Below are 17,106 nucleotides of genomic sequence, written 5' to 3'. Positions count from 1 at the left end.
TTATGAGACATGTGTTGGTCCCCATGGGTCTGGAACTATGAACCAGAATAGCACTAAGTTCCTTGACTTTGCAAAAAGTCATGGACTTAGGGTGGCCGGTTCATAGTTTCAGTGCCCACAAGCTCATCGCTGGACTTGGTATTCCAACGCTGACGGTGCGGCAAAGGAGATTGACCATGTCCTCGTTGATGGTCGCAGGAGGATGATCCAGAACTGCAGGGTCTACCGGAGTGCTCAATTCTCAATACTGACCACAGGCTTGTTGTAACAACTCTGAAGATGCACCTTAAATCCAGGAGAATGGTACCATCCCAGCCAAGGCTGGATGTTGGCAAGCTCAAGGATGAGAGGGTAGCTGAGGAGTTTGCGAAGAAGCTGAGTGGAGATTTGGGGGATCTGGGTGCTTTGGGGGGTCCTGAAGAGTTGTGGAGTGCCTTCAAGACCACCGTCCTTGATGTTGCCGGTGGATGTCTTGGAACTCACCGTAGGGCAAAGAAGAATTGTGTCTCTGAAGGGACACTAGATACCATTGACCAGAGTTGCAGGGCGAGGCTGAATGGCAGAGCTGAGCTGTTCAGGGAACTGAGGTGTAAAAATGTATGTGCGCTAAGGGTGGACAAGGAGGCATATGTGCGAAGAATCTGTGAGGGGGTAGAGCATTACCTGTGGTCAAGTGATTCTTGTCCCGCTTACAGGGGAATTCACGCATTGCGTTCATCCAAGCCCATCCCTCAGAATACTGCAGTTGGAGCAGAGGGTGGTAGGCTCTTGACAGAGCAGTCCGAAGTGAAGGCCCGCTGGGCCGGTTACTTTGAGCAGTTGTATCAGGCTGATCCACCAGCTGTCGAGTTGGACGTCAGGGGTGTTACAATCCCTGTTGATGACCCTCCAATCAACTGTGGTCCACCTTCGCTTGTGGAAATACAGGCTGCGGTGAACCGGTTGAAATGGGTTGAAATGGGCATCCATGCGGAACTTCTCAAGGCTGGTGGAAATGCTGCACTCATGTTGTTGCATGCAGTTCTATGCTCTGCCTGGAACACAGGCAGAGCATCATCCCAAGGGACTGGAAGAGGGGCCTTGTTGTCCCTCTCTGTAAAGGGAAGGGTGATCACCAAGACTGCAACAACTACCGAGGGATGATGCTGCTCTCAGTGCCGGGCAAGGTCTTTGCTCGGATAATTCTTGATAGGGTTCGCCACCATCTGCTTGCGCACCAGCATCCAGAGCAGTCAGGCTTTACACCAAAGAGGTCAACGATTGACCGTATCCTTGCTCTTCGGGTCCTCACCGAACGCAGACGAGAGTTTCGGCAGGGGCTGCTTCCAACCAATGTTGATCTCTGTAAAGCGTTCAATTCAGTGAATCGGGATGCCCTCTGGAGGATTATTGGTCTTCTTGGGGTGCCACCAAAACTGATCGATCTGATGTCTGAACTCTACTCTGGTACTGAGGGTGCTGTGAGATGTGGTGGTACCATCTCTAACTTATTATCCCCCCGGAGGGAGGGAGTGGGATATTGTAATCGTCCGGTTTGTTTGTCTGTTTGTTTGTTTGTCTGTCTGTCTTTTAGTAACTTTACGGCAAAACGGCTTTCGCAAAAACTATCAAATTTAATCCACAGGTGGGCAATGAATCTTGGACGACCCCATTAACTTTTGGGTCCAATTGGATCAAAGGTCAAGGTCAAGGTCATGAAAAGATCATAATCGTTTTGCGCTCATAACTTCGTCAAAATGGTTTAATTAACTTCAAACTAAGACTAAAATATTCCTTATAATCAACATTCAGGTTAAGGATGTATCAAATTTAAATTTTATCCCCAAAATAACTTTATGCCTTAAATGGGCGGGATTTGTTGTGCCTGGTTTCCAGTTGTTACTGGAGTTCGTCAGGGGGTGTGTACTGGCCCCCACACTTTTCAGCACTTGTATGGACTGGATTCTCGGGAGGATGTGGGAGAGATCAAGCTGTGGTGCATCGTTTGGGAATGTCAAGATCTCTGACCTTGATTTTCTCTGACCTGACATCTTGGATGCTGCTGTCTTGTCTGTGCCTGTTTGTGGTGAGGATGTTGAGGTGGTGGAGAGATTCACTTAGCTTGGCAGTGATATTCATGTCTCTGCTGGCTGTGAGTCAGAGGTCAATAGACTTCTGGGTCGGGCCTGGGGAGTCATGGATTCATTGGATCATGGGGTGTGGCGCTGCCGGTACCTGTGCGGGAGGACGAAAGTCCAAGCCTTCAGGTCCTTGGTGCTTCCAGTCCTGCTCTATGGATGCGAGACTTGGCCTCTGACCAAGGATTTGAGATGGAGACTTAATTCCTTTGGTACCAGGTCTCCTCGGAGAATCCTTGGCTGTCGCTGGTCGGACTTTGTGTCCAACAAGCGGTTGCTGAGAGAGACTGAAACGAGATTTGTTACCTGCATAGTCCGTGAGCATCAGCTGCGGCTGTATGGACATGTGGCTCATTTTCCTGACGCTGATCCTGCTCACCAGATTCTCTCAGCGTGGGAGTCTCATGAGTGGAGGAGGCCAGTGGGCCGACCACGTGCCTCATGGTTGCAGCAGGTTGACCATCATCTCAAGGAGATGGGGATGGGCCTGGCATCTGCCTGGGGGATGGCCAGACGGAGGCCCCTGGAGTACCGGCGGAAAGTGGACGCAGCAACGCGCTGATCTGGCGCATGCCCCCATACCTGACCTGACCTGATGAACACATTCTTTCTGATATTTGGAGATCACTAGCACATTACCCATAGGGTGATTGCATCACCATCCCCCCCCCCCACCTACAGTGACACACACACACACACACACACACACACACACACACACACACACACACACACACACACACACACACACACACACACACTTCTGACAACTCATCAAAAAACCTGAGCCTCCCCCTCCCAACTCTGTATCATCTTGGCTCTTCCCCCCTAAACCCCAAGTCCTCAACTCCCCCCCCCTTACGAAGTTGTCCCATCTTTACTCTCACCCTCCTCCAACTCATAAAAGCAAACTGGCATTCCCACATCAAAACAGGGGAATATGTAATGTTTTCTGCTCCCCTATCATGCTTTCACCGACTTCACAAAAACCCATCCATACAGTCGTCTGTTAAACTCACAATTTGAGAAAATTGAGAGAAAAGATAATTCTAAAGGGTTGCTAAATTGGTGGCTGTCGTCTAGAAATTGTGGGTGGAGTCAGGCGAACTGTCCAACCAATGGGTGGTACTCGCACGCATGCACGGACACACACACACACACACACACACACACACACACACACACACACACACACACACACACACACACACACACACACACACACACACACGGCTCTATTCGTTGTGTAGATTGCATGTTCTAGAATCTAGAGGCAGAAGGAGCAAGCGGCTCATATATCAATTTCTGAACAGAGCATTTAATCTGGGTTACCAAAACCTCCCAAAAGTCCAATTTACATTGAATTTGACTACAGTTCATGCTAAAACATCTTGGATTGCTTTCAAAACAAAAGAGTAAATCACCTAAAGAGACATGTTCCGGAAAACAGGGAAGAAAAATGTTATTTCGACAAAAATGATTTTTCAAAAAGACCACGCGACAAGCCAGTCAAGAGGCTCGAATGCATCAATTCAGTATTCATTGTTTGGAACAAACAATGACTTGCCAGCTGTGGCATTCATTGGCCCTGAAGACCTATACTTTCCTTGTGCTGCCAGACCGTTGATCTGAAAAAGAAACATGAAAGAGACATGTAAGTAATCACACCCATGCAGACACTGTGTGTAAACATTAATCTGATACGAGTACCAAAAATAACTGAAACCAATGGAAGCATTGCAACTCATTTAAAAATGACGTAGAAATTTCCATTTCTGATGTGACATGATATATTTTCCTGTTTTCACTGGACGTGGAATTTCTCTGAGCCAGAACCGAGGTTTGTGTTCCCACGAGCATGACCAAAGCTTAACCCTTTGAACCCTGGCGGCCGTTTTACCGGCCGCTATCCAAACCTCCATATACCCGAGCGGCTGGATTTTTCTCCAGGGAGCCCAGGGTGGGGGAGCCGAAAGTCCAATGCGCTCAAGGTTCAAAGGGTTAAGGAAGACATCATCACACTCAACAGAGAGCGTATTTTTTTTCAGCAATTGATCTTGTTTGATCATATGAAATAGCATCCCATTCCGTGATGGTGATAATTGTTCCAGATACAACCTGAACATAACAACTGATGGAACAATAGACATGTCAGTGGGTATCAAAAGAGAAAATGTGGGAAGTAATTAAATGCAAGTATCTTGATTAAACACTCATAAGCTCAACATTGCCGACACCTCTCACTTATTGATGACCACTGTTTGTGAATGGGAAAACAAATATAAAAGTTAACCTGCTAGTTTGTAACAGGGTCAAGGTCTTCATTGGGACCATGAAGTAGCCTCAGAGCTGTATGATGAGATGCATCTTTCACAATGAAAGATAACCCAGGTCGAAAAAGCAGTTAAAACCAGTACATATTTTCAACTGGTCTCTATTGGTTCTAATTGGTCTTTAACTGGTCTCTATTGGTTTCAACTGGTACCAGTTAAATTCAGTCAGAATTCCAATTTCCCAGTTGAAAAAACCAGTAGCTCATATTTGTACCAGTTAAAGTCTTACTGGTTCCAGTTGATACCAGTTGCAATGTACTGGTCCCAGTTGATACCAGTTGCAATGTACTGGTCTCCCAGTTGATACCAATTACAATGTACTGGTCCCAGTTGATACCAGTTAGTTAAATACAATTGTATTTCAACTGGTAATATATCACTCTATTCCAATTTCCATATTAAAACCAGTAAGAAACCAACTGGCTTTACTGGTACCAGTTGGCTACTGGTTTTCAACTGGTACCAGTTGACCAGTAAGCTACTGGTCTTTACTGGTTTTTTGACCTGGGAATGCATGTCATCAGCATAAACTCGGTGACCCCCTGAGGAATCACAAGCTCGCCAAATGAACTACCCCATGTTGATGACTTTTATTAATGAGTGCAGACGTGAGAGTCCTGCATCTTTTATTGAATGTTAGAAGGATTTGGAAGCTCAGCGGAAATATCTGATTTTGTGGGACATTTCCAGAGGTTTGAGACTTGTATCTTAAAACAGACATGTCTACCTAATATGATTTGTCCGTAATTTTTATGCATATCCGGCTTAAATTAAGGATGTGTGGAGAAGGCCAAAAAGTTATGCAAATCAGATACGTTACAGCAGGAATTTTTTATTTTTGTTTGGATACAAGATCAAGGCTCATGGAAGAGCTAGATCACAATGGAAGGGAACAAAATGGAAAGGGGGAAACACCAACAGCAGAGTAGAAGTGAGATCAAGCGGGAGAGGGGGAGAAGGACGCGTGAGGGTGAACAAGCTGCACACGTGCCAAATGAAACGACAAGAAGAGGAAATGGAAGCGGGAATGAAACATAAAAGGAACAAACTAACCGACATCGAACAAACAAAAAGAGGTGAGGGAGAGAGTGGTAAAAAGAATCACCACAACCTGGAAAAAGGGAATGCTTGTGAATGGGATCATTTGGGGAAAAAGAGATCATGAGTATGGATGGGGGATGAACTGAGGTAGTGGTGAACAGCTGTCTTGAAGCTCCAGAGGGAAGAATGGGACTGAACAGACTGGGGAAGTTGTTTCCACAGGTGAGAAAAGAGGAACACATGAGTAAAGGTGAGTAGTGATCCTGGATTTAGGTAGTTTCACCAGAAGGAGGTTGATGGTGGACTGTGTGAGTCTCGCAGAATCCTGAGGGGGGGGGTGTGCAAAGCATGGAAAGAGCAGAGGGTGCAAGACCAGAAAGGAGGTGGTAAAAGACCGACAACTGACCTGTCTGCGATGGTGAGGTGATAGGCCCATCGACTCATCTTCATCGCAGGAGATTCTAATAATCTTCAAGGTGAGCCTAAAATTTTGGAGTTTAACAAAGAGGGTTGATGGTGGACTGTGTGCGGAAATCTGGAAGGGACAGCCAAGAGAGGACAGGGCGCAGAACCAAAAAGGAGACGGTAGAATACAGAGGTCACCAACCTGTCTATGGTGGTGGTGGTCGTATGGCAGCTTAGTTGCCAGGGTAGCTATCATTTCTTGAAGCGCGACTGTGTCACTGATGCAGTGCCCCTCGACCAGTACACACACTGGAACTGGAACTCATTTCACCGACCTCGGAAGGATGATAGGCTGAGTCAACCTCCTGGTGTATTAATTCAGCAGCCAACAGGGCTTGAACTCACGACCCGAGGATCCAAAGCCACCACCCTAACCACTGAGCCAACACCAGGCTCTACCAACCTGTCTATGATGCAAAGGTAACAGGACAAGGCACTCAGCTTTGTTGTGGGAGATTTCAATGATTTTGAAGGCCTTACTTTCCATGGTATCAAAAAGGGCAAGGCATGAGGCAGGGGCACCAGCTCAAACGGGCGAGCAATACTCCATCAATATGTGAATGAAGGTCTTGTAGGTTGTCAAAAGTTCAGATTGGCCTCGGAAAGACATTGCATGGTGAAAGATGCCCAGCATGGCTTTGGAGGCCATCTTGGAAATATGGTCTGCCCAAGAAAGATCATGGCTGATGGTGAGGCCCAAACATTTGAATGACTGAACTTCTTCAAGTAGTTTGTTGAGGAAGTAGATGGGTGGGTTTGCCAGATGGTCCCTTCGGAGAGGCAGGGTGAGTGTGTGGGATTTGTCGGGGTTGAAAGACATTTTCAAAGTGTTGGACCAGCTCCTAATTCTATCAAGGTCTGCAGAGAGGGAAGAGACTGCTGCCTGCCTGTCTGAAGTATGAGAAATGATACGACAGGGGGTGGAATAATCAGAAAAAAAGATAGACAGGATTTTCCAGGGAATCAAAAAGATCATTGATGAAGATGAGTAACAAGACTGGCCCAAATACACTGCCTTGGGGCACTCCAGCCTTGACAGGGAGAGGGGATGAGAGGATTCCATGAAGAACTATATGCTCAATACGGGAATGGAGGAAGTTAGTCACCCATGAGAGGTGGTGGCCTTGGATGGCATAAACAGAGAGTTTGCAGATCAAGGTGGTGGTGCCAGACTGTATCAAATGCTCACGATATATTTAGACGACCCCAATCTCGTGTCTGAGATGAAGAGCTTCCATCCATTGTTGGGAGAGTAGAAGGAGCATGTCCAAGGTAGAATGACTGGGTCTGAGATAAGGCCGTTGGAAAAAAAATGAAGGATTTCATGTTGACTGCAATGATAGATTTCATGGCCTTGCTTATAATTGGAAACAATTCGTAGGCCTACGGATAAGAGGGTCTGTTTTTGCATCATGTTTGCGTGCTGCAGTGATGTGGGCTAACTTCCAAGTAAAGCAGACAAAAATTGACCGAGAGAATGATCGAATGAACAGAGCAGAAAGAGGACGATCAAGAGCAGCGGAGCAGGATTTTGAGACGTGCATTGATGCCGTCTGTGCCCGTTGCAGAATCAGAGTCGAGGTTTTCCAGAAACCTCTCCACCTTCTCAAGTGGGAAAGACAGTATCCTGGAGCAGTTAGGTATGAGAGGGTATGGTAGGTTTCGGGAGTGAGGGTTGGGTACAGAAGGTTTGGAAGCAAACACAGAATTGAGGCATTCTGCCTTCTCACAAGCAGTCAGCTGTGGTGCAATTTGACATAAGGGAAGGGATGGAGTGATGGAAGGCAAACACCGGAGGCAGACATGACAAGGGTTTTGACCAGGTCTTTAAATAAGGAGACAGGTTTGAGAGTTCAGGCTTGTGGTTGGCCAGATGTTGTTTTCTGGCTTTCCTAAGAGTGGACACACATTTGTTCTGGACTTTGTGGAATGATCCGAGGTTGCCTTCGGTTGGATTTGTCTTCCAGGAAGAAAAGTCAAGTTATTTGAGAGCAACTACCACACCACAGGATTCTGTGTACCAGGGGCGAGAGGATAGATATGCTAACTGCAGACATGATGGTACGAATATGTACATAAGGGAAAGCAAGCCTGTGTGGAAGAATTCCCAGGCAGGATTAATATGAGGAGAGGTATAAATGAAGGACCAGTTCTGAAGTGAGATGGCTGCTTGCATCTCTGCCAATCAGGTCAGGTCAGGTATGGGAGCATGTGCCAGAACAGCGCGTCGCTGCGTCCACTTTCCGCCGGTACTCCAGGGGCCTCCGTCTGGCCATCCCCCAGGCAGATGCCAGGCCCATCCCCATCTCCTTGAGATGATGGTCAACCTGTTGCAACCATGAGGCACGTGGTCGACCCACTGGCCTCCTCCACTCATGAGATTCCCTCGCTGAGAGAATCTGGTGAGCAGGATCAGAGTCAGGAAAACGAGCCACATGTCCATACAGCCGCAACTGACGCTCACAGACTATGCAGGTAACAAATCTCATCCGAGTCTCTCTCAGCAACCGCTCGTTGGACACAAAATCCGACCAGCGATAGCCAAGGATTCTCCGAAGAGACCTGGTACCAAAGGAATTAAGTCTCCGTCTCAGATCCTTGGTCAGAGTCCAAGTCTCGCACCCATAGAGCAGGACTGGAAGTACCAAGGACCTGAAGACTCGGACTTTCGTCCTCCCGCACAGGTACCGGCAGCGCCACACCCCATGATCCAGTGAATCCATGACTCCCCAGGCCCGACCCAGACGTCTATTGACCTCTGACTCGCAGCCAGCAGAGACATGAATATCACTGCCAAGGTAAGTGAATCTCTCCACGACCTCAACATCCTCACCACAAACAGACACAGACAGGACAGCAGCATCCAAGATGTCACCGAAAGCCTGGATCTTAGTTTTGACCCAAGAAACCCGTAATCCCAGCGGCTCCGACTCCTCATTTAGCACCTCGAGGGCCCCCAAGAGGATGTCTAAAGTCTCCGCAAAGATGACTGCATCATCTGCAAAGTCAAGGTCCGAGATCTTGACATTCCCAAATGACGCACCGCATATTGATCTCTCCGACATCCTCCCTAGAATCCAGTCCATACAAGTGCTGAAAAGTGTGGGGGCAAGTACACATCCCTGACGAACTCCAGTAACTGGAAATAAGTCAGAGATGGTACCACCACACTTCACAGCACTCTCAGTACCAGAGTAGAGTTCAGACATCAGATCGATCAGTTTTGGTGACACCCCACGAAGGATCTGCCAATCTAACCCTGCCAATCTCCCTGAGTGAACTGCCAGACTCTACGGCACTGATGTAGCTCTCTGACAATAGCCAGAGAGATGTTGACTCTCACTAGCACATGATCAGATGAACCTATTGGAGAAGAAGAGGAACAGGAGACAATAGTAGGAAAATTCATCATTACCAAGTCCAGAAAGGAGGACATGCCATTGAGAGAAATCCAGGTCGGAAAGTTCACCGATTGGGTGAGGCCCATTAAATCCTTTGCTGCAATGCCATGACTTGTAGAGGCACCAACACCCAGTCAATTGGCATGGTGACAGTTGAAATCACTGCATATGATGAAGAGAGAGTTGGGATGGGTGGTTACAAGATGGTCCGTGTTGTCAGAGAGGGGGATGTACATAGAGTCATCCCTCTTCGGAGGATGGTAGAAGACACAGTCAAACAGGTTGCATTTTGCCTTGCCTTTTGAACATTTTGCCTTTGAAATAATTCATAAGTTCACATTTTGCATTGGCAATTATTCGTAAAATTCAGAGAACTCAAATTGATGGTTCACAATGAAAATGTTCACACGGTGGCTGAAAAACCGGTCAAATGAGCGGTGCCGTGGTAGGCGAAACTGTGCCTTTGTCAAAGTCAATTCCAGAAGGCGGCAAAGTGAGGCCATGGTGAGCAAACGCACCTATGATGAAGATTATTTTTGATTATTTTTGCAAATTACTGAAAATTATACAGTACTTCTTGCAAGTCTGTATTTACTCGACTTGTACATGGTAACCAGGTTTGCAAAATTGTGGGAGAGGTTTAAAATCCCATGGATACACTTGTGTTGGGACAACTATGAAGAAAATAAAAACTTACATTTGACTTTATAATTAAATGGAGAAAAAGGTCGGTTGTTGGTGCCCTGTGGAAAAGAAGAATTCAACAGAAAGTAATAGGCCAACAGACAGAGGGTGGGTGAAGGGAAAAGAAGAGGACAGGAACACATGTCTGCACCACAGAATGAAACAAGAAAGAGCAATCAGAGATTGCAGACCCTCGCCAGGACTTGCTTTGTGTGGCAAATAAATGGAAGGATGTGCTAAATTAAAGGTCTAAATGGTCTCGTTGTGAATGTGGAAAGGTCAAAGATCTAAAACGTTGTTTTGGTTAAATAGTCTGAAGGTCTAAAGGTTGAAAGGTTGAAATGGTCTGCAGTGTCTAAAGGGTCTGAAAAGGTTGAAGGGTTTTAAAGGGTCGAAAGGTCAAAGGGGTCTACCAGGTATTAAAATGTCTGAGAGGTGTGAAGGTCTAAAGAGTAGAAAGGAGTCTTCAGGGTTCTAAAGGTGAATTTGAGGTCTTAGGGTTCTGAAGGGTCTTAGGGGTCTAAAAGGTCTTAAAGGGACAAAAGGGTTTTTTAGGTTATAAAGTGTCTTAAAGGGTATTAGGGGTCTAAAGTTAATAAACAGTGTTTGGGGTCTTCATGGTCTTAATGTTGTAAAGGGCCTAAAATGTTATAGGGGTCTTCAAAGGTCTTAGGGTTCTAAAGGGTCTAATGTAATTAATACACATACTCACGTTCTGTGCGGACAAACAGACAGACAGACAAATGAAAAATCACTCGTAGAGTGACACTTGGTACCACGGAACGGCGCTCGGTAAAGCACATACCTCCGCCAGGCTGAATAGTTTACATTTTGTTTACCACTGATAGGTCGGATCTGAATCCGCACCTTAACCAATTTTCGAATGAACTTGTTCTTGTCACCGAACCAACTCATCCACCAAGTTTTGTCATAACTCGTCCACAACTTTTTGAGATCTCATGCGATACATCGTTTTTGGCCCCATCTCTCGGTGGTGAAGAAGCACTTGGAAAAATTCTCATATCCGGATCCGGATTCGAATCTTCACCAAAATCGAATCAATTCGTACTTGTCACACTCCCAACCTGTCCACAAGCTTTCTGCGGAATCCATCCATAACCGTTTGCGAGATTGTGCTATTTATCGTTTTTGGCCCCATCTCTCAAAGGGGAAGAATCACTTCAAAAATTCTCGAATCCGGATCCAGATTCGGATCTTCACCAAAATTTCGCGTTGCTGTCCTTGGCCAGTCACCTACACACGGAGAAAATTTCAAAACGGTTGCTTGAAAACTGTGGCCAAAAATCATGTGATAAACAAACAGACAGACAGACGACAAACAGACAAACACTACAGACAAACAAACTTGACAAAAACTTTTTCATCAAGTAACAAACAAACGGACCCGAATGGAATACCCTCTCTTCTGACGAATGTAATGAGTGGATGAGGTGGATGGGGATAGCAGGGTTTGAAGAGCACAGAAGAAAAATAGCAGCTGTTGTTTTGGATACAACCTGTGGCTGCTGGTTGCATCATTTTCTGGACACGCAGCTGTGCCACTGATGCAGTGCCCCTGATACCAGTAAGCTGGTACTCATTTTGTTGACCTCCTAAGGATGACAGGCTGAGTTAACAAACCTGGTGTTATTTCAATGGCATGACAGGGGCTCAAACTCAAGACCCTAAGACCTTAAGCCAGCCACCTTTACCGTTCAGCCAACGCCAGGCTAAAATGGCAGTGGGCTGTCGGCTAAAAAGGACTGGAAAGTAAAGGATGTGACAATACTTGGGATGAAGGTTCCACAGGCAAGAGAAGGAGGAGATAAAATAACAAGTTGAGTCTCAAGCTTAAACTTGGGATGATGACGAGCTATGGGTGCCTGGAAGAATGAATGCCACCTGAAGCTGAATGGATTAGGTGGAGAGGAAGAGGGTGGGACGATCATGATGAGAACAGAGGCGGTTTGGCAATGATTTTGACATGGATGATTTTACTCATCCCAGACAGGTTTGGTAGTGATTTATTACCTCTTCCACCGAAGGTGGACGGAGTTTATGTTTTCACCCCTGTTTGTTTGCCTGTTTGTGAGCTGGATGTTTCAAAGGTTATGGATGGATTCGGACGAAACTTGGTGGACAGGTTGAATGTGTGACAAGGACGAATTGATTGGATTTTGATGAAGATCCGGATGCTGCAATTATTTTTAATGATTCTTCACAATTGAGAGATAGGGGTAAAACGATATGTAGCACGATATTTCAAAAACGTTTTGGATGGATTATGACAAAACTTGGTGGATGAGTTGTGGAGGTGATAAGAACAAGCCAATAACATTTTGGTTCAGGTCTGGATGCAGATCCGGTCCATCAGTGGGATACAAAACGTAATACGTTCAGGCTGGTGGAGGTATGTGCTCTACCGAGTGCCATTCTAATGGTTTTTGCAACAGGTGCAATCATCCATCTGGAGCATTCACAAGGACACTCGAGTAAAAGACTTCAAGGCCACCAACATGCCTGCGGTGAACAAGAAGCAAAGCCTGAGATACTCTACTACCAAGAGAAGCCAATGACATGAAAGCATGAGAATTGACAGCCTCGAGGAGCCCATAGTGGGTCGCCATAGTTTATATCACATTGGATGAAAATGTTGCACACAACTATAAGCTGAGGTCAGCAGAGCAAGGACATATTTTTGCAAATAATAGAGAATGCGGCAAACTTTGGAGGCCAACAGGTAAATGCGATTTGTCCATTAAAGAATATAGAGAAATCTTGAAACCCAGGAGTTCAGCAATTACCTCTCCCAGAAGCTGATTGCATAAATTGGTCGATAAATTAGACCAAGCACACGAATGGTCTCATAAGGTTACCTCAAGGGAGGCCAACGTCGAGGAGTAGAATATGACATTGACTTTATATTTTGAGGGAAAGTTGAAAAAGGAACTCGAGTAATCATGCATTTTGTGATTTTAAACATGAAATTTCATGCCAATGAGATCGGAAAGAGCAAAAGTGAGGTAGCAATGCTATTTGTTCCCATCATTAATTATGCTATTACAGATATGTACAGAATGAAGAAAAATGTCCCACATTGCTGGAGGTTGTTCACAGCAAAGAAAGGTTCGAAATAAAGTCCATTTGAAAATTTTGGTGGGCAGCAATCCATTTTTACAACAGAAATGGAAACAGAAACTTTTACAACAGAAACTTATCAAGAGGGAGAGAGGGAGGGAGGGAGAGAGGGAGCGAGGGAGAGAGGGAGCGAGGGAGCGAGGGAGCGAGGGAGCGAGGGAGCGAGGGAGCGAGGGAGCGAGGGAGCGAGGGAGCGAGGGAGCGAGGGAGCGAGAGATATACTGTATATATATATATATATATATATATATATATATATATATATATATATATATATATATATATATATTCCACTTAGAAAATCATATGATACATTCACAAGCAAATGACTTAACTCGGTAATGTCAATGTTCATGGTGCCATTTATGTTTATGATTATCCTTATTAACAATGAGTTTCTTTGTTTCTCAATCACTGATGAATTGTATTTCATATTCTATATCATCGGTTCTGTCAGAAGCACATTAAATTGTTGATAAGTGATCGCTGCCAAAACACTGCTCTTTCTGTGCTTTGTCCACCCCAATAATCCACAGGGTGCATGTGGTCCACTCTCAACCCCCTTCTGGTCAAACTTTCAAAATCCAGGATCACTGCTGACCTCCACCATTCCTCTTTTTTTCCTGCACTGTGGAATCAACCTCCACATCCTCTATAATCTCATTCTTTCCTCCAGGTTTTCAAGACGGCTGTTCACCACCATCTCAGATCATCCCCCATCCAAAACCATGATCTTTTCTATCCTTGTTAATCACCCTAACCCCAATCCTCAAGCCCACCTCCTTCCAAATTTCCAGGTTTTCCTTCCTGTGAATTTGCTTCTGTATCCATCTTGTCCCACCCCATACATCCTACCCTACACCCCATTCCTCCCCAGACCCATTATTTGTCCAAGTATCCCTCAATTTTGTTCTTCAACTTGACTGTTGGTGTTTCTCACTCTCTGCTGTTCCTTTTGTTTGAGTAATCGATTGCGTCCTGATGCATTTACTGTTCTAGCTCTTATACAAACCTCAACTCTGTATCCAAAAAAACAACAAAAATAGAGTAAAAAAAGCTCTGCACAGCTCTGTGAAATGATACAAGAATAACGAGAGAGAGAGAGAGAGAGAGAGAGAGAGAGAGAGAGAGAGAGAGAGAGAGAGAGAGAGAGAGAGAGAGAGAGAGAGAGAGAGAGAGAGAGAGAGAGAGAGAGAGAGAGAGAGAGAGAGAGAGTGTGTGTGTGTGTGTGTGTGTGTGTGTGTGTGTGTGTGTGTGTGTGTGTGTGTGTGTGTGTGCGCGCTCGTCCCAATGCCATCGGCTGTGGTTCTTGGAGACTTTTTGTGATAAAAAGTTGGTCAGCTTTTGTTGGTGATTTACAAAAGACTCAGTTTAAGATTCTTGAAAAAGTAATTACACATTAATTGGACTCTGAAGGAAGAATAAATTACTTTGAGAAAGAGGAACAATAACTACATAGAAGAGTAACAAGTACGCCAGCTGCAGAAATTTAAAAGGAAGCAAACTTTTGTGGTTTAGAAAGCAATACTCAGTCTAGGATTGATTGGTTAGCAAGATTATGAAGCAGATAAAGTCAGTCGTGTCGTGAACTAGAATATAAAGACAAGAAGCATAAAGTTACTGCACTCAAATGTTAAAAGTATGAATAGGATGGATGGGTAAAAGTCATTGGTACCGTAAAGAAAGTTGCAGTTATGTATGAGTCTTGGATTTTGCAGAAATAGTGATCAACTACAGGTGTAGAGGGATGCAAGCTGTACAGAGAAAACACTACAGCCACAACATGAAGTAGCAATTTGTGTAAGAAAATTCTTTTTGTCTTCAATGGAATTTTCCACAGTTTATTTTTCCCAAACCAAAGTCGTGCACACAGCTCTGGCCTCAGGAATAGGAGAGCACTCAAAATGTGAAATAATTTGGCTCAATATCACAATTCTCTTTTCTTTGCAAGATATTGATGAAAATAGATGAAATAATTTTTTTTAAAGGAAAAATAAAATAACAAATGGCACAATCAGCCAAACTCACTGCGGCTCGCATTTCAAAAACTTTCTGGGCGGCCTCAACGTTTTCTGCTTTTCCAGACCAGGTCTTAAGAACCGACGCCTGCAATGCACGGCCATAAGAGAAGGTCAATGGCCAAGGTCGATGTGCAGTCTCATTGTTGATTGCATCCAGATGCACAGAGGCTTGTTCTTCACTCTGTCCACCTGACAAGAATGCAATACCTGCAGAGAGATTTGAACTTTTGCAGTATTTGCAACCAATTGTGAAAGCAATTTAATACCCAAAAGAGTTTGAATAGTGACATAATTCAACAAGATATTTAAGTCGGATAAAAGAATTCCTATATAATTATTAGCGTACAGGGTCTCTGGGTGCTATATTTACCTTTTGGATTGTTGTGAATGGTTAAATCAGTAATAAGGACAAAAGGGGAAAAGGTAACTGATTTGAACAGGTTCCTCTTTTAAGGACTTTGAGAAGTTTTTAAATCACACTTTCTAAAGTTTATGGAGAAGTTTGTCCAGATAGTATATGCAGGACAAGGAGATGATGAGAAGTTATTATACTATTTCAGGGATTATGAGCACAAGGACATGCTACAAAGTAATTTCTTGCTTTCATTTTAAGGATTAGCTGTGTTCTCCCATCTTCCACCCCAAGGTATAGTGATCTCTTCAAGTCATCGTATTTGTACGTTTGATGCCTGAAATGTATTGTTGCTGTTAAGTAGTCAGTCCAACGGGATGGTACGTAAGTAGTACACGTGACTTTCAGCTGTGTAGTCCGAGTTTGATTCCTGACCCGACAATAAATTGTTCGATTGGTGCTTTACAGGAAGGGCGTTGCATCACAAATGTGTCGTCCCTCAGATGGATATAATAAGCTGGGTGTCCCAGTGTCGTCACGAGTTTTGAGTGAGTTCGGGAGAATATTTTGCATGATGTGTAAAATGTTTCTATCAAAACTTTGAAAGAGGCTGCTGTTATTATGACACAAAAACAGACGTTGCTATCCTGAACCTTGATGGTTAATGAATTATAAAAAAAACACTGACAAAGTTTCTGGATGTAACCGCGTTGAGACCCTCTGCATGTTTACATCCATCATCTCACATGAATCTTGTGAACTTGATGTCAACATTTCCATAAACATACCCAAAGGCACCCCTGGCCAGGAATTTAGATCTACCGTACTCAGTTTTACCCTAAAGTCGGTGGTTTCGGTACACCGACTGAGCAGGACGCTGCCAGATGTTCGGGCTGGAATTTGAAATTGAAAGGTAAAACAAGTGGAATTTTTTTAACCTTATGTGTGCTTGAAAAAAAGTGATTAATAAATTGTTAATGACCCGTGTATTTTTTTGTTTTAAACTTTCGTGTGATCTATCAATCAAGTTCAGTCATTAATCATGTGAAAATGAAAACATGATTTCCCCAATTTGCTGCTGACCATGCACTGCAAGTGTGTGCTCATAAATTAAGTTGAATAGTCTGCTGATTGGACAATTACAGCCATATTTGGAAGCAAAATGCTGAGTACATGAGCACGAGCCCCCTGCCTCTCTCCAATATGTTAACAAGAAAACACTGCCTTGCATATATAGTTGTTGCTGAAGTAAAGGGGAGTCGAGCAGGTTGGTACAAACTAATCTATATATTAAAGTAGCAGCAGTTTTCTGTCTGTCTGTCTGTGTCACGGTACGTCATTACATCTGGGATGTTATTACGACGTAGGAAGGCTGACTCAAACATCCACCATTTATCTTTTCACACAGTTCAGACCTAATGCATCATCGGATCTGTCCTATTCACGATCGCCATGCCCTACCTTTGCAGAATAAATGAGGCGGAAGAAGACGGAGAGACCACCGACCTGTCAGCAATGGTGACGAGATAGGCCCATAGAGTTTTGACTCATCTT

At 44.6% G+C, this 17,106-nt stretch overlaps 1 protein-coding gene and 1 long non-coding RNA gene across 2 annotated transcripts in view; one reads left to right on the top strand and one right to left on the bottom strand.

Annotated features, from left to right (window-relative positions):
• Positions 1 to 3,415: 3,415 nt before the first annotated feature.
• Positions 3,416 to 17,106, bottom strand: part of LOC147010872 (fructose-bisphosphate aldolase, non-muscle type-like) — a 49,532-nt gene continuing 35,841 nt past the window's right edge. Inside the window, exons 8-9 of the mRNA XM_085859708.1 lie at positions 15,208 to 15,407; positions 3,416 to 3,745 (exon numbers count right to left, since the gene is read on the bottom strand). Of these exons, the coding sequence (XP_085715834.1) occupies positions 3,650 to 3,745; positions 15,208 to 15,407 (296 nt within the window). The 3' untranslated portion in view covers positions 3,416 to 3,649. The remainder of the gene's footprint in view (positions 3,746 to 15,207; positions 15,408 to 17,106) is intronic.
• Positions 15,597 to 17,106, top strand: part of LOC147010873 (uncharacterized) — a 31,219-nt gene continuing 29,709 nt past the window's right edge. The window contains exon 1 of the long non-coding RNA XR_015052429.1: positions 15,597 to 16,100. This is a non-coding gene — a long non-coding RNA (uncharacterized LOC147010873). The remainder of the gene's footprint in view (positions 16,101 to 17,106) is intronic.

The sequence above is a fragment of the Eptatretus burgeri genome, chromosome 16 (genome assembly GCF_056783735.1).
Source record: "Eptatretus burgeri isolate ZD-2024b chromosome 16, Ebu_testis_v1, whole genome shotgun sequence".
Taxonomy (NCBI): domain Eukaryota; kingdom Metazoa; phylum Chordata; class Myxini; order Myxiniformes; family Myxinidae; genus Eptatretus; species Eptatretus burgeri.
The sequence above is the reverse complement of the archived record's forward strand: the minus strand, read 5'-3'. Positions and strand labels throughout refer to the sequence as shown.